Raw genomic sequence first — 24,236 nt, forward strand, 5'->3', positions numbered from 1 at the left:
CCTCCTGTCCTCTGAACCCTCAGTCCCAGCCCAGAGGCCCCTCCCACACCTTGAATCCCTAATTTCTGGCCCCACCCCAGAACCTGCACTCCCAGCCCAGAGCCTGTACCTCCTGCCACCCCCTCACTCCCTGCCTCAGCCCAGAGCCCCCTCCCATATTCCGAACTCCTCGGCTCTACCCTCCAGTCTGGAGCCCTCTTCTGCACCCCAACCCCCTCGTCCCTGGCCCCACACCAGAGCCTGCACCCCAAGCCAGAGTCCTCACCCCCTCTCACATCCCAACCCACTACTTCATTCTGGAGCCCCCTCTCGTACTCTGAACTCCTTCTGGCCCCACTCCAGAGCCCACACCCCCAGCCGGAGTCCTCACCCACTACTGCACCCCAGCCCCCTGAACCAGCCCAGTGAAAATGAGCACGTGAGTGAGGGTGGGGAGAGTGAGGGGGGGTATGGAGTGAGCGGGGGCAGAGCCTCAGACAAGGGGTGGGGCAAGGGTGTTTGGTTTTGTTTGAGTAGAAAGTTGGCAACTCTACAGGGGCATCCTGAGAAATCAGGGGTGGAGGAATATGACCTTGAATCCCCCCTGCATGTGTCACCTCTGCTGGGGAGGCATATGCCCCCTGACTACATTAAAAGGTGCTCACTTCACCTGCAAGTTTACTTGGTTTTGCTTCTCAGATATTGTAGAACACAGATTTTCGCTTTTCAGGGGCAAGAGTAACATCTTTGCTATATTATACAGAACTAAATAACATTCAGGAATAACACACAAGAATAACCTTAAAGCTTATTCCAACAAACGCAGAGAGTGATTCAGCAGCTCTGAATGAATTGCCTGTGGCTTCCTCATTCCGCACGCGAGACTAGAGTGCCGCTGTGTCCCCATCCACAGGCATCCTGAGGAGCCTGGGGGGCATGTGACCCCCCCCAAAATCTTTCATTTGTGCCCCCACACTAGCCACAGCTACAGAGTTCTGCACCAGCCCAAGACTCTGATGGTGCTTTCCCTGTGGAGCACAATGCAGTAACCCAAGTCTTGAGGTGACAAAGGCCTGGATAATGATCGCAAAGTCCATGCCAGACTGAAAAGGTTGCAACAGTTTGATCAGACTTATATGGAGAAATGCAGCCCTGGCTACAGCTGCTATCTGATCAACTCAAAAGCAGCTACAGTCATTGTGACCTGCACATTGCAAACTTGTGGGTGACAAACTCTGCCATCTCTTCTGGTTGTTTTCCCCAACCTAATCGCAGCCTTACCTGAACAGCCGGATAGCTCTGCTATGCCCCAGTCTCAACTGGACCCTGGGTAAAGCACTCAACTAAACCTTTGTGGCTTAGTGTTGAAATAAAATTATTCCATAATTAGGGCAAGTTTGTCACATACACATGGGAAAAAGGAGAAGGGAAAAATGCAGCATCAGCTATGGATAGTCTTAACTCAGGAAGTTCCTTCGAGAGGAAATGTAGCCAAACCCCAAGCTCGCAGACAATGGAACTTTCTGTGCCTGCCTCCTATAGATAACTAACTGCTTGGTTTGCAAACTAAAACAAGGGGAGTGGGGGCAAACACATGAACAATAAGGGGTCACAAGAGGGGCAGATACATGTAGCTTGCTAATTATGTATGGTAATGATAGCAAATTTTGGCCAATCATAGAGCTATAGATTATCATAGTCAACTGTATATAATACTTCGGTGTAAGTGTGTTCTTTGTTCTTGCTGACTTATGAGCTCGAACCCAATTGCAATTGAAATAAACGGATCGCCCCTCCCGGGGCTCCTTGCTTGACTTGCTTGTGTCCGTCTCTCCTTATTCCTCAGCTGGAACGGACAGAAATTTCTACAACAGTGTGATGGACACAAAGAGCTGCACGTCGGCAGCAGACCGAAGGCATTGCAAGCTACGCCTCCTCACTCACGCTCCTGGCACTGCACAGATCCACTGGATAGGAGCGGGAGACAAGGCAGGACTTTGAAACATGCACTAAAGCACTCAGGAGCGAAGAGCGAGAGCCCAGCACCAACCTCTGGGATCTCTATTGAAGGGACAAGGCTACTTGAGGGCGAGTTTCTCAGCTCTTTCTAGGGTCCACAAGTGAGTCAACAGCCCCTCATGATCAGCGGTATCTCAGGCAAGCCAGCGCTACCATGTCCCTCCCACCATGGTCCAGACCCTCAACATAACCGGCATCATTTCATTGATTCCAATGGTGCTGTGTCAATTTACACCAGCTGGGGATCCGACCCTTTTGACTCCAATGGCGTTAGAACCATTTACACCAGCTGGGGTTCTGGACCCATTACCTATGTATATTTCTCTCCCTGATTTTGAGGCTCCAGGTCAGCAAATGTGGCCTCATCACACTCTGGCCTCCACATTTACTTTACCTTAAATAAACGGTAGGAGTCACTGTCAGAAAACTGGACAGACTGGGGCCTTCTGTGACGCCGCCGCCAGGGACTCATGTATTCAGGGTACTCAGAGAAATATGGACAATCGCCTGACTCGTGCTCTCGAACCGCAGCGGGATAGTCTCCTTGGGGAAAACGGGGGAGCAAGTTATAGACCTAAAAATAAACAGACAACATGAGGTGTGGGAGCTAAGCCACAGCCCAATTCCAGCCCCTTCTCTCACAGATGCATCACCCCACAAACCTCCCCAATCGCCTTGGCCAATCTTCAGCACAGATGCCTCCCTCCACCCAATCCCATCTCCCGCATGGGCATTTGTCACTGCAGCTTTCCCACATCCATTCCTTTCTATCACCCAGGAAGGGACAACTCCCACAATGCACCTGGCCAGTTGTCCCCTGTTGTACATGGGGGGCAGGGAATTCTCCTGCCCCTGGGGACCAGCTCTGCCCTGGAGAGCGAGCTCCAGTTACCCAGGCCATTATCTCAGCTCCGAACTCCATGTTCCCAACCAGAGCTGGGGTGAGGAGGTGCCAGGAGGGGGGCACTGCAAGGGCTGATGGGAGAACAGGCAAGGCTAGCGGGGACCCCCAAGATTTAGGGGGTGACAAGTACCATTGGAGCAGCCCTCAGACCGGGAGAGGTGGCCTGGAGGGGTGTCCCCCAGCGGCCGTGCATCACCCTCCCTGTAAGGGGGGAGAACTCATCAGGAGGGGCCGGGCGAGCGGCCAAGCTGCACTGGACTCACCGTATCGACGCTGAGCTCGGCCTGGGGCTTCATGAGCAGCACGCTCTGATCCACAGCGCGGACGGCGCACAGGGACCCGGGGGCAGCCTGCAGCCGCAGCTGGAGCTCTGAGCCTGGCAGGGCCCGGTCCTGCGAGAAGGCCAGCTTCACCTGGCGAGGCACAGAGCGTCACAGGGGAGGGGGAGAGGCCCCCGGGGCAGGAGGAGGCAGGCCTGGGTGGGGGCGGGGGGGGGGGGCAGGCACCGAGTGTCACTCCGGCCCCGGGCCCCACTGGCTGAAGGGCTGGGGCTTTGGGAGTCGGTGCTCAGGGAGGGGGGTTGAGGCAGCCCAGGCTCATTCAGCGCCCCCGTGGGATGACTCAGGGAGCTGCAGTTATTCATAGACACCCCAGAGCAATTGAGGTGGATGGGGGTACAACGACCTGGTGCTGCTGTAAAGCCAAGAAAGGGAGGGGCTGGGGGCACCCAGCGATGCCCCTGCTCAGGGCTCCTGTTATGGGGCAGGGAGCGATTCTCCCACCCCAAAGACTCCTCCGCCCTGAGCCCCAGGCTCACCTTGTTCGGGAGGCACTTGGCCAGTTGCAGCCGGGCGCTGTCGGCAGCCATCTCGCCATCGGGCAGCACCGTGTAACCCAGCACCTTGGCAGCGGGTGCCAGGTCAGCGCCGATGGGCAGCTCCACAGAGAAGGAGCCCTTCAGCCCTAGGGATGGTGGGAAACACCCGGGGGAAGTCAGGCCCAACCAGCAGAGCCCCTTGCCCCAGCCCAGTCCCTGCTCAGGGGGCTCAATCCCCAGTCGCCCCTGAGCACCCCCTATCTGCACAGACCCCTCCCCCGATACTTACCAGCCCCCTCCCTGAGGTCCAGCCCCTTGTGGAGGATCCTGGCGATGGCTCCCTTGGCCACGACCTGCGGAGGAGGAGACGGGAGTCACTGAGCTGACGCTATATGGGGGACTGACAAACGCCCTGATGCGGGGATGGCCATGCAGGCTGGAGTCAGGGCGGGGTGCGGCCTCTCCTCCCCATGGACTGAGCCAGCAGAGGTGGAGGTGCAAGAAAGAACATTAAGGCAGGTATCCCATTCCCCAGGCCAGCCAGCCCCTGCTCTGGGGCCAGATTGGAACCAGAGCCCCTAGTGGGGAAAGGGGAAAAGCTCCGTCTTGATCTTGCCCCGCCCTTCTCATTGAAAGGAACTGTCCTACTGCCCACTGGTCTGTCGTGGGGTCACAGCGCTGATTCCATACCTCATGCTCATACGCACACGCACACATACACACACACACTCACACTTTAATCTCCCAGATGGGCTCACCAGGAAGATGAAATCCAGGCTCCTGGACCCGTTCCCCAGGGTCTCTCTAGCAATGATGTAATCAACCTGGAGCTGTTGGGCCTGGTCACAGGGCAGCACCCCTCCCAGCCAGCGGATTTTCAGGAAACTCTGGCTCTTGGAGTAGAAGGGCTCCAGGTTACGATGGGCATTCGGATAACTGGGAGAGACTCTTCCAAACACAGAGCTGCGATCCACCTGCTTGAAGTGCCCCTGGGGGATAGAGAGTGCGATGGGGATCATCAGGGATACAGAGTGCCCAGCACAGGACAGGAATGCCGCCAGGGCAGGGCAGGCTTTGCCAACTGATTTCTCCATTAAAACCCCTCACCCTGTGTCCATAAGAGTTGTAGCAGAGAGAGAGAATCTGGAGCACTGGGCCTGGTGTAAGACCTGAGGCCTGAACCACAGTCAACAACCAGGCCATGCTATGAGCAAAACTCAGGCCCTGTCATAAAGTAGACGCTTGCTTACAAGTCCACTGTCTGGTACATGAACTTGGTAAAGATATGACTAGTCTTGCTAAAACACAGGCTTTCCTAAGAAGTACTAGGTGATCATGTAAACACATTCCAGAAGGCTAGTACAGGGACACCCTAACGTAACGGCATAAACACAATCCTTGGAGATGGTACAGTAACACGCCGACCCAGAATAAGATAAGAATGGAATGACAGAATAGTGAATGGGGATGTTTTGTTTGAACCAGCCGGTACAAGGTGTAGGGTTGGTAACTAACCATATCAGGAGTGTCATATGTAACTTGTTTGCATCAATGTATAAAAGGGGAAGTCATAAGAAGGGCACCTTTGTCCAGCCGAGGGAGCAGCAGACAATCCCGCTGCTGACTGAGCTGGTCCACTGTCATGAGCATATATATGTTAGTGTACCTGCAACCACAGAACCAGGGTGCTAGGACCGTGCTTCGTGGACCATAACCCTAGCCAAGTGCCTTCATCACTGAACTGTGCCTGTGGTCTTTCTTTATGAGTAACATTGAGGTCTGCTGAATTAGCAAGCTGCACTCTCTGCTAGTGCTGATAACACTGGAGCTCCAAGAACAGAAGCACTGAGCAGCTGTAACAGCTTAGCAGCCTAGACAGCATAACTGCAGCAGAAATACATTTATTAGCACTTAACAAAAGTGACATGGAAAACCCCAGTGGTTTGAATGGGGCAGTCTGACAGAGGCAATGCAGCAACCCTTGAGCAGCTGGGCCCAGTGCAGGGTGCTCTCGTACGTCAAGTCCGGGTGTCCAGTCCAGCCGAAAGAAGATGATCAGAGGCTGGAGTGCAGGGTCCCCACAGATGTTGGGATGCCCATTACTTACCTTCAGAGTGACCCTTCCAGTCCAGCCGGAGGTGTCCAGCTTGAAGGAGGCTCTGCCAGACTCGTCCGTCAGGAAGGTCTGGTCCTGCCTCACATCTCCATAGCTAACAAAGAGCTGCAGCTTCTCATTCTTCAGTGCAGAGCCATCTGCTGCCTTCAGGAGCATCTGAGTTGGGAGAGAAAGGGAGACACACACAACTCAGGGGAGCAGACTCCTGGGAGAGTGTTGCCCACTAGGGGCTAAAGAGCTGGCTGGGGGCAGAAAGGGACAGTGCAATCCAGCCCTGAGATGCTCTGGGAAAGCCCAGGGCTGGGATGGGTGTTGGGGGGGGAGGACTGAGGGGCATTAGCAGATCTGGGAAGAAGTTGGGGCAGGACTGGAATAGCTGGGGGTGCTGGGGTGAGCACTGAGGGGTAACAGGTTGTCTGACCCCTTGACTGAGTCCTCCCTTGGGATATGGGACTCTTCAGTCCAGCCACCCCCAGCCCCTGAAACCAGGGCCTCAGATCTCCCAGACCCCTTGCTTTGCTTAGACACATTCCCTCTGAGTCCCATCTGGGCGGTGGCCACACTGGGCTTTAAGATTAACCCCTTAGGGACAATGTAGTAGGCAAGTAAGGAACTCGGGGTTAAAAAGGAATTTCTAAACCACAGTCACATAGATGGCTCAAGAGTTATAGATCTTTGCCAAAGAACAAAAATGCTGATGAGCACCCTTCTCTAGTCTGACCTCACCCTGCCTCTGACTCTGGGATTTGTCAACAGTTCAGGCTGGGCAGAATCCCTCCCGCCTTGTCAGTCTCCAGCCAATCCTTCTGGCACATGGTGATGGTCAGAACAGCTGCACCGAGCAGCACCACTTCTTAAGTAGAGCCTCTCTGGACCCTTCTGCCATGTGCTCATCTGGAAAACTCCTTCCCCCTCCCTCAGATGTGCTCACACCACTTGTAGGCCCTTTGGTAGAAAAAACATTGTTCTGTGGGGGTGGGCCAGTAGTTGAGAAACAATCAAAACTGATGGCGCTAGATTGCCATCTTGAGATCTTCTCCATGATCGTCCTTCGGCTAAGTGTCGCACACCTTTTCTAGGCTGGGCACCTGTCAAGAATGCAATTCGATAATCTACCTTGCGTAAATGTATGTGTGTGCACAGCACAAAATACAAAGGGAAGGTACCTACCTGTTAGTAACTGGAGTTCTTTGAGATGTGGTGCCTATATGTGCTCCACTTCTGGTGCGTATGTGCCCCATGTGATGCAGATCTGAATGATTTAGCCACCAGTGGCCATTGGTTGTGCCTGCGCCCTGCATACCTCCCTTGGGCACCCCCTTACCCAGCGCTGAAAGGGGAAGGAGCTACCAAACAACCCTTGGCTCCATCCCAATTGTCAAGACCATAACAATAGACTTGTCAGTAGAGGGGAAAAGGAGGTGGATTGTGCAGCACATTTAAACAACATGTCTTAAAAATGGTACGTAATTTCCTTTTCTTCACCAAGTGTTTGTCTATATTCGCTCCATTTCTGGTGACTCACAATGTATCATAAAGCTGGAGAGGACTGAGTCTACAGAAACATTCTATCATGCAGCTCTGTCGAAACAAGCATCAGAAGGAGATGCTTCACAATTGAGTAGTGTCTGGTAAAAGTATATCCACTACCCCATGTAGCAGCTACACACATCGGTTAAAGAAACACCCTACAAGGAAGCAGTGAAAGCTACCTGAGCCCTTACAGAATGTAATCTAACCTGCCCAGATTGTTCTAAATTCTCTCTCATAAGCTATGGTAATGCAACTGGACACCCACTTGGAAATCCTCTGCATCGAAATTCCTTGACCCTTTGACATCTCAGCTATAGAAATAAATAGCCTAGGAGATACCCTGAAAGGCTTTGTCCTACTCATAAGAATGGCCATACTGGGTCAGACCATTGGTCCATCTAGCCCAATATCCTGTCTTCCAACAGTGGCCAATGCCAGGTGCTCCAGAGGGAATGAACAGAACAGGTAATCATCACATGACCTGTTGTCCACTCCCAGCTTCTGGTGAACAGAGGTTAGGAACACTCGGAGCATGGTTTTGAATCCCTGCCCATCCTGGCTAATAGCCATCACTGGACCTATCTTCCATGAAGTTATCTAGTTCTTTTTTGAACCCTGTTATGGTTTTGACATTCACACCATCCCTTGGCAAAGAGTTCCGCAGGTCGACTGTGCATTGTGTGAAGAACTTCCTTTTGTTTGTGTTAAACCTGCTGCCTATTAATTTCACTAGGTGACCCCTAGTTCTTGTGTTATGTGACAGAGTAAAAAAAAATTTATTCACTTTTTCCACACCAGCCAAGATTGTATAGACCTCTCTCTTATCCCCCCGAGGTGTCTCTTCCAAACTGAAGAGTCCTAGGTTTTTTAATTTCTACTCATATGGAAGCTGTTCCATACCCCTAATCATTTTAGTTGCCCTTCCTGTACCTTTTCCAATTCCAATATATCTTTTTTGAGATGGGGCGACCGGACCCATACACAGTATTCAAGACGGGAATGTTCTATGGATTTACATAGAAACATTTGGATAATTTCTGTCTTGTTATCTATCCTATCCCTTCAAACTCTGTCTTCCAGATAGAAGACAGGGCTTGAAGGACATCTAATATGTAAAAGCCACTTCATTCCTCAAGGAATGGGGCTTAGGAAAGAATACTGGTAAAGGTATGAAATGGTTTAAATGATAGTCTGAAACCACTTCTAAGAGAAATTTAGGATGTGGTTTAAATGCCACATTGTCTTTATGAAAGACAGTCTATGATGACCTTGTAATCTGCCAACCCTTTGAGCTGACGTAAATGTTATGAGGAATGAAGTCTTCATAGACCAGCTCAAACAGATGGTCCATCAGATAGATAAGCACCACATTAAGGTCTCATAATGGAGGAGGCTATTGCTCTGGGAGAAAGACTGTTTACTGTAGGGTGAGAGAAAACTGTATAATGTTGGGCTGGTGGATGATGCGCCAAGTTCACCGCCAGATGAACCTGTACTGAGCTTACAGATGGTCCAGATGTTTTCAAGGACAGCAAATATTGAAGTATATCAGGAATCGATAGCCCTGTTGGGGGGAGATTGTGTTGAGATGACCATGCAGAGAGGTGTGTCCATATCGCAGCCTAGGTATACCCTACTGGACTATTTCTACTCTGAACTAGGATGTTTTGTTCATCTGCAAAACAAGTTTTTTCTAAGTCCAGTAACCAGGCAGGTTCCATGTCGTCAGATGCAGTGATATCAGGTCTGAGTGAAGAACAGATCCATTGCTCTGGCTGACTAAGTCCGGACACAGAGGTAGTGCAACTGGAGTGGACAGTGACAGAGATTTGAGTTCTGGATGCCAGTATTGTCTGGCCAAGCTGGGGCTGCCAGTATGACCAATGCTTTCTCCTGTCTGATTTTCTGTAAGACACATGTATCAAAGGAACGAGAGTATAAGCATAATGTAGTCCCTGAGTCCAGAGCACTAGAAAAGCATCTGCTTGAGAAGCCAGACTCTGCCCCCCTGTGAAACACAAGGTGTTGCATTTTCTGTCATGCTTAGTCGCAAACAGATCTGTGTGAAGAGCTCCCCATCAATGTAAAATGGATCCCATAACTGAGTTCTTTATGGACCATTCATGATTCTTCAATCGGTGTCTGCTCAGAGGATCCAACAGCATGTTCTGTAGACCGGGCAGATAAATTTCAGAAATCCTAATGTTGTGACATACATACCAGTTCCACAGAAGGATGGCCTCTCTACATACAGGGGTGGACCTGGTCCTTCCTTGTTTGTTTACATAGAACATCACAGTGGTATGGTCCATCATTATCTGGATGTTCTGGCCATTGATATGGGGTGGAAAAACCATGCAAGCAAGTCAGATGGCCCCGAGTTCCAGAATGTTGACCTGTTCGGGTCTCGAGATGAGCTGCTCATCCCAGTGCAGAAGCCTGGGTCAGGATAGACTTTGTGAGCAGTAACAGTGAGAGGGACGCACCCTTGCAAACTTGCTCCAGGTCATTCCACCAGCTGAAGGAGTTCAGGACGTCTTGTGGAATCTGCACTTTCATACCTTTGCTGTGTACACTGCAGACAACCTGAAGGGTGAGTCTGGTGAATGGAGTCACCAGTGTGCATGAAGCCATATGACTAGGGCCCTACCAAATTCAAGGCCCATTTTGGTCAATTTCATGGTCACAGGATTTTAAAAATTGTATATTTCATTATTTCAGCTATTTAAATCTGAAATTTCACGGTGTTGTAATTGTAGGGGTCCTAACCCCAAAAGGGGTTGCGGGGGGGGGGGGGGTCACAAGGTTATTGTAGGGTAGGTTGTGGTACTTCTACCCTTACTTCTGCGCTGCTGCTGGTGGTGACCCTGCCTTCAGAGCTGGACAGCTGGAAAGCAGTGGCTGCTGGCTGGGACCCCAGTTCTGAAGGCAGAGCTACCACCAGTAGCAGCACATAAATAAAGGTGGTATGGTATGGCATTGCCATCCTTACTTCTGCACGGCTGCTGGTGAAGTGCTGTCTTCACAGCTGGGTGCCCAGCCAACGACTGATGTTCTCCAGCCACCCAGCTCTGAAGGCAGCACAGAAGTAAGGAAAGCAATACCATGTCCTGCCCTAAATTAATCCTGTGACCCCACCCCCACAACCTCATTTTGGGTCAGGACCTCTAATTTGAGGAATGCTGGTCTTCTCTGTGAAATCTGTATAGTGTAGGGTAAAAGCACACAAAAGACCAGATTTCATGGGGGGAGACTGGATTTCACAGTCTGTGATGTGCTTTTCATGGCCATGAATTTGGTAGGGCCCTACATATGACCCCGCAATTGGAGACTGTAGTGGGTTAGCTGTGGGTCCTCCCCCTCTGGGTCAGTGGGAGGCATCACCCAAAGTCAGGGAATTAGCAGAGTAATAAGCAGTCTAAGGTCTGGCCCTTAGGCAGGGCAGAGCACCAAACAGTCTAAAAGCTTCTGGCCCTCAGGCAGGGCAGAGCACCAAACAGTCTAAAAGCTTCTGGCCCTCAGGCAGGGCAGGACAATGAGCAATCAGTGGGTTCTGGCCCTCAGGCAGGGCAGAGTAAACCAGCAGTCTGTGAGCTCTGGCCCTTAGGCAGGGGCAGAGCTGCAATGAGTCTAGGAGCCCAGACCCTCAAGCAGGGCAGAGCATCAAACAGTGTAGAGGCTCATGCCTCAGGCCAGGTGGAGCACCAAAGAGTCTGTGGGCTTAGGAGCGGGTTTCTCTGACCTCTGAAGCGAGGTGGAGCAGTAGACAGTCCATTGCCTGACATCTTGGCTCAGGAAGACAGCAGACAAACACAGGTCTCGTGGCCTAAGATGGGGAGGCTGCCACCCCGAGGGGGGGAGGCATTGGGTAGGGGGGCACAGGCCCTCCCGACTCCACTGGGTCCCAGACCAGGGCCCTAACAGTGGCGGAGTGTTCCGCCACTGGGTCAGCGAGGAATCCAGCTGCAATATATTGACTGGGTGTCTGGCAGCAGTGCAGCCAGACTGGGGTCGGCTGTCCTTGGGCCACTTCCAACTGTCCCCTCACGATGTACCTGAATCTGTGGGGATCCTCCGTTTTCTCCGGGTACAAAGCTAGTGGGAGTCCCATTGGCTCCTCAGTGCCTCAGATGGCTGATGGCTCCGGTAGGTCTGGCCGCTCTTCAGCTCAACGGGGCACCTCTTTATTCTCCAGCCTTGGGAGCAGATGGGAGATGTCTGCCTCCTCCAGCGGCAGCCCAACAGATCTCCAGAACCCGCCCTTTATACTTCCTGTCCCACCCCTTAACTTCCAACAGGAGGGGAAATCCCGGCCTGACTGCATCCACCAGGGACTACTGAGTGACTCCTCTCCCTCAGATTAAGTGGGAGGCCACTCCGCCTCACTACCGAGGCATGTCCTCATTGTGGTTTGCAACTTGGTCTGCATTGGAGTGATCGGAGCCAATGTGTTGTTGAAGCTGGCTGTGGCATGTAAGCCTTTGCTGCAGCAGAGTTTATGAAGGCTCTAATGAATCCTATATTCAGAATGGAAAATAGATAAGATGAGTCCTTGATTATTGTTCGTCCCAGAGTGGAGAACAGTGTCAAGATGTATCGAACGCTTTCTGTGACCTGTTGGGGAGACGAACCCTGCACCAACCAGTTGTTGAGGTACGGTACACTGAGATGCTGTTCTTTCTAAGATGGGCTGCTATCATAGTCAGGCATTTCATGAAAGTCCTTGGAGCTGTTGATAGCCAGAATGGCAGCACTCTGTAATGATAGTGTGTGTTGCCCACACAAAAAACAGATATTTCCTGTGTGCTGAATGGATGGAAATATAGAAATATGCATGGTGCAGACAGAGAGCTGCAGAATAGTCCAGAGGATCCAAGGAAGGAAGCATGGAGGAGATACTTACCATCTGAAGCTTGAATTGGCTGTGACAAAGTGGGAATTTTCTGTAATATTTTCAGGAAGCCTATCTGTATCTCAGTTTCCCTTTGTGCTCTGTATTGCTACCCAGTAAACCTAGAGGCGTGCAGGAGGCATGAGGTATGTGTGTCACCTAGTTGTCTGGGTGGAATGAATATGGTCATTAAAGAACGGTCTGGAACCAACCCAAATCACCAGAAGGTCCAGCGAAACAAAGATGTCCCACAACTGAACAATGTGTACCTAACAGCAGGAAACTCCAGCGGGTGGGACATGTGAGCTGAGCTGGAGAACAAAGGGAACAAGATGTCAGGAGGAGGCAGCCCTTCTGAGGGACTCAGCTGCTTTCACTGGGGTGGACAAAGGACAGAGGGAGACAGAGAGACCAAATCAGGGATGGAGTCCATCACAGCTTGGCTGGCTCATCATGGCACATTGGCATACAAAGGTGTTCAGATCCCTGAGGTATAATACGAGACACTGACCTTCTGACTTCTTGGGGACCAGAAAGTAGTGGGAATAAAACCACTGTCCCTGAAACAGGTGAGGAACTTTCTCTGTTGCTCCAAGAGATATGAGTGACTGAACCTCTTGCTGTAATAACCTTGCATGGGAGGAGTCCCTGGTGGGGCGGGGAAGATGGATCAGGGTTCAAGAGGACTTGGAATTGGATTGAGTACACTTGTTGAATAACCTCCAGTAGGTACTCACTGATCAGTGGTAATATGGGTCCAGACTTCCTGGAAATAATGTGAATGGTCTGCAAATGGGGTGGGAAAGGGTAAAGTCATCTGAGACTGGTTGGCAGCTCTTGATGGAAATGTCAAACTCACTGCTTCAGGGAAGAGAGGGTAGGGCTAAGAGCTGTAGTTATTGTAGAAGTCAGGTTTCGTTTGTGAGGATGTTGCTTCTTTCTGGACTGCTCTGAAGACCTCTGGTAGGTGTGGTAGAATGGAGCAGTAACAGGATGTCTCTGAAATGGATGAGACTGCTTCCTTTCAATCTGTGGCATATAAATACCCAGGGAGTGTGGTGGGAAATCTTTTAGCATGTGTAACACTGGGACCCAAGGCCCCCTTTGTGGCAACCAGTAGAGAGCACAGGGGGAAGCAGGGTCTAGGGAGCCCCTGAGTCTGGGATGTCTGTGTGACAGTCTGTACCCTTATGTTCATCCTGTTTACAAGACTATGATACATTTTGTACAAAAGTATGCCTTGTGAGGTATCATTGGAAAACTCATATTTTGTTGGTCATTATTGTCCTGGTGAAATGTGTGGCAACATTGTATGTAAATTTATAAGATTCTACTGTATGGTATTAATATGACATGTTCCATGTCCAGAGGACAGTCACTAACCGGTTCCCCAAAGACAAAAGTATAGCTGATGCCTAAGCCAGGTGTCAATGAAATCAAATGGACCGTCACTTGGTTAAGTGGCCACTCTTCGGCAGGAGAGAGGATGTGGGCAAAAAAATCTACATCTCGAGAAAGAAACAGCCTGAGGTTCCCATCCAAACAGACTTTCTGTCTCCTGACCTTCAGCTGGAGATAATTCTCAAAGAAGAGGAAAGGAGAGCAGATGCCCCAAATGATGTCTCCCTTTCTCTCTACCCACAGTATCGACAACACCCAAAGAACAAAGAAAGCAGCATTGGACTGGGGAGGGATCCACACTGAAAGAGATCCAGCCAGTAACATGTATTGAGAGAGACCTTTGCTTTGAATATACTTAGCTTGTTAAGTTAGGTATTATTTGCTTTTTACTTTTGTTTTCTTGTAACCAATTCTAAAGTTTAGGCCTCATTACTTGTAATCACTTCAAATCTATCTTTTGTAGTTAATAAATTTATTTTACTCTTTGATTTAAAACTGGGTGTTTGGATTGAAGTTTTTGGGAAACTCAATTTGGGATAACAGGACTTGTGCATATCATTTCCTGGTTAATAAAATTAGGGACTTTATACGAGCTTGTATTGTCCAAGAGGGCACTGGGCAATACAAGACACACATTTCTGGGGTAAAGTGTGGGACTGGGAATTTTCTGGGGTTGCTCTACAGTGTAATTCAAGAGTGGCTGGCCATAGCACTCATACAATACAACTCGGAGTAACTTACATGCTAGAGGCTGGGTGTGAGCAGACCAGGATTGGTAGCTCTCACAGCGAAGCAGTGTAAAAGGTACCCTCGGTTGGAGAACTGAGGGAACAGAGCTGTTCATTGGTCTAGATTGTACCTTGGCTAATGTCACACTATGTACTAGTTTGCCAAAGAGTGTCATGTAAGGTCTTTAATGAAAGCCTGTGTCACACTGGTCATCCTAATAATTGTGAGAGGTGTGTATGGAAAACATATGAGGAGTTATGTATATGTATTAAAATATGTTCTCTAGGTCTGTGAATTAATGCAGGTCACCAAAAGGTGATCCACATACTCCAGTCAGGCAGGGGGGAAGAGATGCTTCTCTCTCTCTGGCCACTCATGTGTAAACTGAGTTTTGAGTGGTTCACAGTGGGGTACCATTTACAGTCTGAGCAAAATGCTAATCAACAGATTGTGAGAGCTGCAGGAAAAAAGAAAAGCAGCAGGGGATATCCTGTATAGGAGTAAATGCAATGAACATTTGGAACCATATCTGGGGTGCAGATGAACCCCCAGTTATCCTTTACCGGGGAGGCAAGCTGCCAGGGGCTTCACCGCATGAAAGAAGGGTCTCAGTCATCGTGATTGAAAAATGCCAAGAGAAGAGGACTTGGGGTAAGCAGTGCCTTATTAGACAAAAAGGCTCTAGAATGCGTTTATGATTTTAATGTATATTTAACCCCTTGTTTCCAATACTTTGGTTTACTGGCACAGGGATCTCTGTGCTTTGTTAAATAAACACTCGCTTGCTCTGTAACAAATCTAAGTTCTGTGTGTTAATTGGAGCTGAGATCTAAGGTATAACTAGTAAGCTGTGGTGCACTGGTCTTCTGGGAGCAGTGGGCCTGGTAATTCTGTGAGTGCCCAGTGGAGAAGGGGCCGGACACTATAGGGGATGCTCAGAGGACTGGGGGCTGAAGTGTGCCCATTGCTAACCTGTGAAGAAAGAGTGAGGCGTGTGGAAGCCTGGAGAGCAACGCCTGTGTTGCTAGTCAGGGAACTGAGTCCAGGCAGGCTCAGTCTAGGCCTTCTCACGCTAAGAGCAGGTGGTAGTGAGGTGCCTCACAAGCCCGGGGAACCTTGGGAAGTGTCACAAACACTTCAGTCACTTTTGCACTTTCAAGTTCACTCCCCTCAAAGGGAAGATCGTCCAATGTATTTCCAACTTCCCTTGGTAGCCCAGAGCACTGTAGCCATGATAGGCGATGCTTGGTGACTGCTGTCACCATAGATCTTGAAGTGGGATCCACCACATCTATTGGTGCTGAATGAGGCCTTAACTATTAACTGACCCTAAAATTTGTCCTTGGCTTCAGAAGGATGTTTCTCCAGGACCTCAATGGCCTTGTTCCAGTTCAAACGGTCAGAACTGGAAAGGAAATTATCAAAATTTGCCACACAAACTTGTAGCTTGAAGATGAGTAGCTCTTTCTTCCCATGAGATCCAGTTTTTTCAGTTTCTTATCTTAAGGGGTGGTCTTAGAAGATTGTTGTTTAGTCATTGCCTGTGCTGCAGTCACCACTAAAGACCCAGGAGGAGGCTGAGAACAGAAATATTCAAATCCTACAGGAAGGACTTGATGTTGCTTTTATGTCTTCTTTGACAGTAGTGGTAAAGATGGTGGAGTCTGCCACAATAAATGGACTGGTACAAAAATGCCCTTTTATAGGAAGTGCAAGTCTCTCAGGCAAAGGAGTGTGTAAAAGGTCCAGCAATTTGTCCCTTTTCCTGGACACTCTGCATTGGAATCCCCAATGCCTCCACCATGCACTGCAGAAGCTCTTGGTACATTTTATCATTTGCCAATAGAGATGTAGGAGTTGGTGCTGTGACTTCATCTGATGAGGATGTTCCCGAATTGCCCCAGCAAGTAGCTGTTGGGGCATAACTTCCTGAATCATCTGGGGCTGTATGTCAGAAGCTTGAGAAGTCTATGGCACAACCAGTTGATCCTTCAAAGAATACCTCACCCTCAAGTGGATCTGGCTATGTGTTTAGAATGTCATGAGACCATGGGGGCCAGTAAGGCCAGGAACCTTGGCCATACTAGTAAAGGGAATGAAGCCATGTAGGGGGATACAAGCAGAGGGTCTAGTGCTATCATGCTTATACCTACCCTTATTCCTAAAGGGTTTCTCTAATATATAGGGACCTAGCAGAACAGAATATTGAGCCTCCTTCACTACCCCCACAAGAAGAAGTGGAGGCTGAAAACTCTTCTAATGGATGGGCTAATCTTAAGGGTGTCTGAGGAACATCACAGAATCACAGAAATGTAGGGCTGGAAGGAACATTGAGAGGTCATCTAGTCCAGCCCACCGCACTGAGGCAGGACCAAGTAAACCTAGATGAGACCATCCCTGACAGGTGTTTGCCCAACCTGTTCTTAAACACTTCCAGTGATGGGGTTTCCACAACCACGCTTGGAAGTGTGTTCCAGAGCTTAAATACCCCTATAGTTAGGAAGTTTTTCCTCATACACCTCTACCCCAATATAACACAACCCGATATAACACGAATTCAGATAAAACACAGTAAAGCAGCGCTCTGGGGGGGGCAGGGCTTCACACTCCGGCGGATCAAAGCTAATTTGATATAACGCGGTAAGATTTTTTGGCTCCTGAGGACAGCGTTATATCTAGGCAGAGGTGTATTTAATCTAAATCTCCCTTGCAGCAGATTAAGCCCATTACTCCTTGTCTGACCTTCAGTGGAGATGGAAACAATTGATCTCCATCCTCTTTATAACAGCCCTTAACAGATTTGAAGACTGTCCTCAGGTCCCCCTCCAGACTTCTTTTCTTCAGACTACATATGCCTAGTTTTTTGACCTTTCCTCATACGGCAGGTCATTTGCCTTTGATCATTTTTGTTGCTCTCCTCTGGACTGTCTCCAATTTATCCACATCTTTCTTAAAGTGTGGCACCCAGAACTGGACACAGTATTGCAGCTGAGGTCTCACCAGTGCTGACTGGAATGGGACAATTACCTCCTGTGCTATACATTCAGCACGCCTGTTAATACACCACAGAATGAAATTTGCCTCTTTTGTAACTGCATCACACTATTGACTTGTATTCAATTTGTTATTGACTGTAACCCACACATCCTTTCCAGCAATATTATCATCTAGCCAGGTATTCCACATTTTGTAATTGTTCATTTGATTTCGACTCCCTAAGTGTTGTACTTTGCACTTGTCTTTAATTAATTATGTCTTATTGATTTCAGACCCATTCTCTAATATGTCAAAGTTGTTAAGAATTTGAATCCTGTCCTCCAAAGTGCTAGACACCCTCCCAGCTTGGTGTCATCAGCAAATTTTATAAGCACATTCTCCATTCCATTATCCAAGTCATTAAATGACAATACTGAATAGTACTGGACCAAGGACTGACGCTTGCGGAACCCCATTAGACACAAAATCCTCCCTGCAGTGCCAAGGGATCAGTCATCAGAGAACCAAGGACTCAGGACTCTTTCTCTCTGGGCACCAGAGGGACCAGGGATTGGCCTCGAGCTGCCCTTCTTAAGTGACAAAGAAAGAGGTGACGTAGCAGGCACCTGAGGAGGAGATCTACTCCCATGCTCCTTGGCAGGATGGTGTCCACCACACTCGAGGTTGCGAACTGGGGCAGGCAGAGCCTTAGAGGTGGAAGAGATGGCTACCAGGGTAACAAAAGCTATCTACTCCTACTCGAGAGTCCCCCGTTTATACATCCCAGGATTGCATTAGCTCTTTTGGCCACAGCGTCAAACTGGGAGCTTGTCTTCAGCTGATTATCCACCACGATCCCCAAGTGTTTTTCAGAGTCCTTGCTTCCCAGGCTAGACTCCCCCACCCTCTAAGTATGGCCAACATTCTTTGCTCCGAGGAGAGGGACCTAACTAAACCATTATCTCCTGTAAAAATTGTTAACTATCAAATATTACTATTTACAAAATATAAAGAGAAAAACTTCATCGGAGGAGGAGACCGGACACTGCTGCTGGCTCTGTCTCTCAGCCAGAGGCCGTGAAAAGGAACTGAGGGTTGGCTGGTTGCTCAACCTCCATTGTGCCCTTGGGAAGGGGGGGCTTCAGGACATGGAGAGTGCCGCTAACGCATCCGATCTCCAGTGCATGGGGCACATGAGAACCAGAAGTGCAGCACATCTGGCAAGCAGTCAACATCAATGGAGGTTACAGTTTGGTACAGACATATCCCACTCTGTCACACCGGTAATCCCGTTACCTTGCCAGTGTAGGGGATTCCAGCCTTGTAGGTATTGTCAGCGTCCTCAAAGGTCACCGTAGCGATTTCAGACACGATGTCACAGCTCTTGGTTGCATTGAGCTCCACCCCTAGCAGGAGAGGGTGGGACGATAGGAGGAAGGTGCAGGTGCTGAGAGTGACACCAGAGTTCAGGCTACGTCCCAGATTTCTCTCCATAACAATCCACCCAGCCATTTCTACTCCCTCTCGCTATGGACTGGAGGGTGTGATTTGGGGGAGAATTTGAGAGGTTCAGCTGGGGGCGGAGAAGGATTTTCCTGGAGAATCTGGAAACTAGAAAATGTAGATCCACCTTCCCCTGGGGCTTTATCCCAAACCAGCCACTTGACATTTGCTAGCAGGGTCTCCTGGCTCTGCGTCCCTTTCCCCAGCAGAGAGCTCCTTTACTGAATGGCCCCAGAGCTGACCCCGCACACAGGCCTCTCAGCACAGGGCCTGCCCCCAGAAAGGGCCATTTTCAGAAGTGCCCAGTGACCCGTTGTTGTTCTGGACCAACTCTCCTCCAGCCACTTTGCCATCGCTGATGTCAGCACCTGAGGGTAACGTTGTAGCCACCCCACAGTTACAGTTTTCAGCCAAAAGGGTGTCGGCCGCTCTGGAAATCAGGATTCTTCTGGGTTAAGTGTGGAGTTTTCAGGGTTCGTTACTAAGCGATTAGCACTTGCTGTTTTGAACGCTAAGCGTTAACGTCACTGAGGCCGTGACTCAGGGCCCAGCGACACAGGCTGGGCTGTCACTCCACTCTGCCAGCTCAGTCCACAGCCAGAGGCCACTCGCGGGAAGGTGTTTAGTCTTTGCATGAAGGTGCCCAGGTCTGAACTCATGAGGGATCGATCCCAGTGATGGGCTGAACCAGAACCCCAGATCCAACCCCCAGCACTACCTCTGGGCCCATCTCTAAAGCAGCTGGGCTACAAATGACATGACCACATGTGCAAGTGAGACCCCTCTGCTCCTGGGGGTTTAGTGCTGAGGGCATGCACGTGTGCTTGATTTCAGTCCCACCTGTCCCCAGGCTTGCCAATTTTGGTTGGAAGTATTCCTGGAGGTTTCTTTGCATGACATAATCTTTAATTAAAGATTAATCTTTAATTCCTGGAGACTCCAGGCCAATCCTGGAGGGTTGTCAACCTTACCTGTCCCCTCCTCCACGAGAGAGGCCTTGGCCTGGAGGCTCATCCTGTAGCCAGAGCGGGTCAGGTTGAAGGGAGCCGTCCCCACCTCTCTGGAAAAGCAGCCGTTGCTGTCAGTCTGGAGGGAGAGAATCACAGCCCGTTAGCAGCAGCTCTGCACCAGGCCCCGCAGGTGTCAGCTCAGCAGGTCTCTAATCAGGCTTGGCCTGGTTAGTGCTGGGACGGGAGACACTCAAAGAAAACCAGGGTGCTGAAGTCAGCAGCAGGGGACGCTCTCACCTTGGAGTGAGTCTGACACCGGTACCCCAGCATGGCACTAGGGGGCGCTGTGCAGCTGGCACTGCTGTGGGTGGGATGAGACGTAAAACAGGCCCTGGTCACTCGTGCCCATCATGTCCCCTGGTGCTTGTCCCCTGTCGTCGTGCTAACGCTGGCTGATTCCAATCGCGCCCCCCACCCCAGGGACTGAGAGCATTCGGGGAGATCTGCCCCCGCCCAATGAGAGCTGCTGATCAGGACGGGCAGCCCCGTAACCTGGGGAACTAGCCTAGGTCTGGAGAGACCTGGGGGCAAGTCTCTGCTCTTCCGCAGGCTGCCTGCAAGTCGCTCTGAGTACGGCTCCAGAAGAAACCCCCTGCGGCCGCGAGTCTGAGCGCAGCCCTGCTGACCCCACTTGTGCTGCGGGGCTAGAACCAGCAGGTCAATGGTTGGATCCAGGTGCTAGACCCAGGGAGGCTCGAGCCAAGCATCTATACTGTTCCTTTAGCCCCACGGTGCAAGCCCCAGGCAGCAGAGCTGGGCTTGGAAATGCTGCTCCAGGGTTTTTGCTGCCCAGACAGACCCTAAGCATATCCGTGCCTCAGTTCCCCATCTGTACAATGAGGACAGGAGCCTGCCCCACCTCCTGAGGGCTAGGAGGGAAAGTGAGGCACTGAGATATTGTGGTGAAGGGGGGGCCATAGAAGTCCCTAAGCCCTGCTACACAGCTGTCAGTTGTCTGTAGTGTGTGTGTTTGTGGTGTGCTTGCTGCTTGATTGAAATATACCGTATGGTCTGTTTGTTTGTGCTGACCTTGTGTGTGCTGAGCCTAGCGGCCTGCTAGGCAAGGCTGAGAGCTGCTTAAGGAGGCTCTGATCCCTAAGCCCTTTAGCCCCCATCAACCCTTAACCAAGGGACTTTAAAAAGCCTGCTCCTAAGCAACCAGAGGAGCTAGTGAACAGGAGTGGCAAACAGGGGAGTTTTGCGAGGGAGTTTAGAGCAGAGAGTGTGAGCTGGGGGGCTAGATACTCTTAACAGTCTTTAAATTTAAAGCCCAAACCACCCCCTGATAAAACCAAAACAACAACAAAGAACCGAGCTTCAGGAGTAAAAAGGGAATGCAGGGAGAAGTCCAGCAACAGAGTCAGGGCTACCCAGGTTATTGCATCCAAGGCAGCATGTATGATTACCTGCCCTACGGCAGGTGGTGTATGTGAGCATTCGATGCAAGGAGCTCCTGGCCCTCAGATACTGTGTATGGGCTTTGGAGACCAGAGTGGCTGAACTGGAGGAGCAGAGGGAGACAGAGAGGTACATAGATGAGACTTTCCGGGACACAGTAGAACAGTCCCACCCCTGCCTCTGTGCTGGTGAGGAGGATGAAAGTCTCAGTGAAGAAGAATATCCAACTGGAGCAGAGGAAAATGATCCCATAGTTGGGACCCTCCTTCCAGATGATGTCATGGTATCCTCTCACCCTGAGGATACCTCTCTAGGGGAGGGAACTCCAGTTATTAGGAAAAGACAGGTAATAGTTATGGAGGATTCGATCATTAGAAACATAGATAGCTGGGTTTGCAATGACTGGGAGAACCGCGTGGTGACTTGCCTGCCTGGTATGATGGTTGCAGATCTCTCGAGACATCTAGACAGACTTATGTGTAGTTCTGGGGAGGAGCCGGTGGTTGTGGTATATGTAGACACCAATGACATAGGGAAGGATAGGAGAGAGGTCCTGGAGGCCAAATTTAGGCTAGGTTAAGAGATTGAAGTCCAGGACCTCCATGGTGATATTATGCTTCCAGTTCCACACGCAGGGCCAGTTAGACAGGCAGAACTGCAGGGTCTCAATGCATGGATGAGACAATGGTGTAGGGAGGAGGGGTTTAGGTTTATTAGGAACTGGGGAAACTTTTGGGAAAGGGGGAGCCTATTCAGGAAGGATGGGCTCCACCTAAACCAAAATGGAACCAGATTGCTGGCACTTAAAATTAAAAAGGTCGTAGAGCAGTTTTTAAACTAAGGCCTGGGGGAAAGTCGACAAGTACGGAGGAGCACGTGGTTCAGACAGCAACATCGCTTAGGGGAGCATCTATTAATGGAGATTTTCTATGTCCTAGTAAGGAGGAGAGGATGGAAGATGATAAAATACAGGTAGGATCTGATGAGAAATAGTCAAATGAAAAAAAAAAGTTCCATTCAATTACATCATGTAATGGCAGACAGCTAAAAAGTGACAAGTTTTTAAAGTGCTTATATACCAATGCTAGAAGTCTAAATAATAAGCTGGGTGAACTAGAGTGCCTCGTATTAAATGAGGATATTGATATAATAGACATACAGAAACTTGGCGGAATGAGGATAACCAATGGGACACAGTAATACCAGGGTACAAAATACACCGGAAGGACAGAATAGGTCGTGCTGATGGCGGAGTGGCACTATATGTGAAAGAAAGCGTAGAATCAAATGAAGTAAAAATCTTAAATGAACCAAATAGTACCAGAATCTCTATGGATAGTAATTCCATGCTCTAGTAAGATTATAGCAGTAGGGATATATTACTGACCACCTGACTACGATGGTGATAGTGACTGCAAAATGCTCAGGGAGGTTAGAGAGGCTATAAAAATAAAAACTCAATAATAATGGGGTATTTCAACTATCCCCATATTGACTGGGTTCATATCACCTCAGGAAGGGATGGAGAGAGAAAGTTTTTTGACACCTTAAATGACTCCTTCTTGGAGCAGCTAGCCCTGGAACCCACAAGAAGAGAGGCAATTCTTGATTTAGTTCTAAGTGGAGCACAGGATCTGGTCCAAGAGGTGAATATAGCTGGACCGCTTGGTAACAGTGATCACAATATAATTAAATTTAACATCCATGTGATGGGGAAAACACCACAGCAGCCCAGCATGGTAGCATGTAATTTCAGAAAGGAGAACTGCACAAAAAATAAGGAAGTTCATTAAACAGAAATTAAAAAGTACAGCGCCATAAGTGAAAACCCTGCAAGCTGCATGGAAACTTTTTAAAGACACCATATTTTTAAAGATACTCAATTTAAATGTATCCCCCAAATTAAAAAACATAATAAGAGAACCAAAAAAGTGCCACTGTGACTAAACAACAAAGTAAAAGAAGCAGTGAGAGGTAAAAAGGCATCCTTTAAAAAAATGGAAGTTAAATCCTAGTGAGGAAACTAGAAAGGTGCATAAACACTGGCAAATGAAGTGTGAAAATATAATTAGAAAGGCCAAAAAAGAATTTGAAGAACAGCTTGCCATAGACTCAAAAAGTAAAAGCAAAAATTTGTTTAAGTACATCAGAAGCAGGAAGCCTGCTAAATAACCAGTGGGGCTACTGGACAATCGAAATGCTGAAGGAGCACTCAAGGATGATAAGGCCATTGCGGAGAAACTAAATGAATTCTTTGCATCGGTCTTCACAGCTGAGGATGTGAGGGAGATTCCCAAACCTGAGCCATCCTTTGTAGGTGACAAATCTGAGGAATTGTCACAGATTGAAGTGTCACTAGAGGAGGTTTTGGAATTAATTGATAAACTTAACAGTAACAAGTCACTGGAACCAGATGGCATTCACCCAAGAGTTCTGAAAGAACTCAAATGTGAAATTGTGGAACTATTAACTATGGTTTGTAACCTGTCCTTTAAATCAGCTTCTGTACCAAATAACTGGAGGATAGCTAATGTCACGCCAATTTTTTAAACGGGCTCCAGAGGTGATCTCAGCAATTACAGGCTGGTAAGCCTGACTTCAGTACTGGGCAAACTGGTTGAAACTATAGTACAGAACAAAATTGTCAGACACATAGATGAACATAATTCGTGGGGAAGAGTCAACATGGTTTTTGTATAGGGAAATAGTGCCTCACCAATCTACTAGAATTCCTTGAGGGGGACAACAAGCATGTGGACAAGGGGGATGCAGTGGATATAGTGTATTTATATTTTCAGAAAGGCTTTGATAAGGTCCCTCACCAAAGGCTCTTAATCAAAATAAGCTGTCATGGGATAAGAGGGAATGTCCTCTCATTGATTGGTAACTGGCTAAAAGATAGGAAACAAACGGTAGGAATAAATGGTAGGTTTTCAGAATGAAGAGAGGTAAATAGTGGT

At 49.2% G+C, this 24,236-nt stretch overlaps 1 protein-coding gene across 1 annotated transcript in view; it reads right to left on the reverse strand.

Annotated features, from left to right (window-relative positions):
• Positions 1-24,236, reverse strand: part of LOC127040627 (alpha-2-macroglobulin-like protein 1) — a 62,068-nt gene that overhangs the window by 21,632 nt on the left and 16,200 nt on the right. The window contains exons 9-16 of the mRNA XM_050935015.1: positions 19,840-19,954; positions 18,662-18,771; positions 5,827-5,991; positions 4,478-4,708; positions 4,009-4,072; positions 3,720-3,865; positions 3,166-3,315; positions 2,393-2,572 (exon numbers count right to left, since the gene is read on the reverse strand). Coding sequence (XP_050790972.1) covers positions 2,393-2,572; positions 3,166-3,315; positions 3,720-3,865; positions 4,009-4,072; positions 4,478-4,708; positions 5,827-5,991; positions 18,662-18,771; positions 19,840-19,954 — 1,161 coding nt within the window. The remainder of the gene's footprint in view (positions 1-2,392; positions 2,573-3,165; positions 3,316-3,719; positions 3,866-4,008; positions 4,073-4,477; positions 4,709-5,826; positions 5,992-18,661; positions 18,772-19,839; positions 19,955-24,236) is intronic.

This window comes from Gopherus flavomarginatus, chromosome 25 (assembly GCF_025201925.1).
Source record: "Gopherus flavomarginatus isolate rGopFla2 chromosome 25, rGopFla2.mat.asm, whole genome shotgun sequence".
NCBI classification, from domain to species: Eukaryota; Metazoa; Chordata; order Testudines; family Testudinidae; genus Gopherus; species Gopherus flavomarginatus.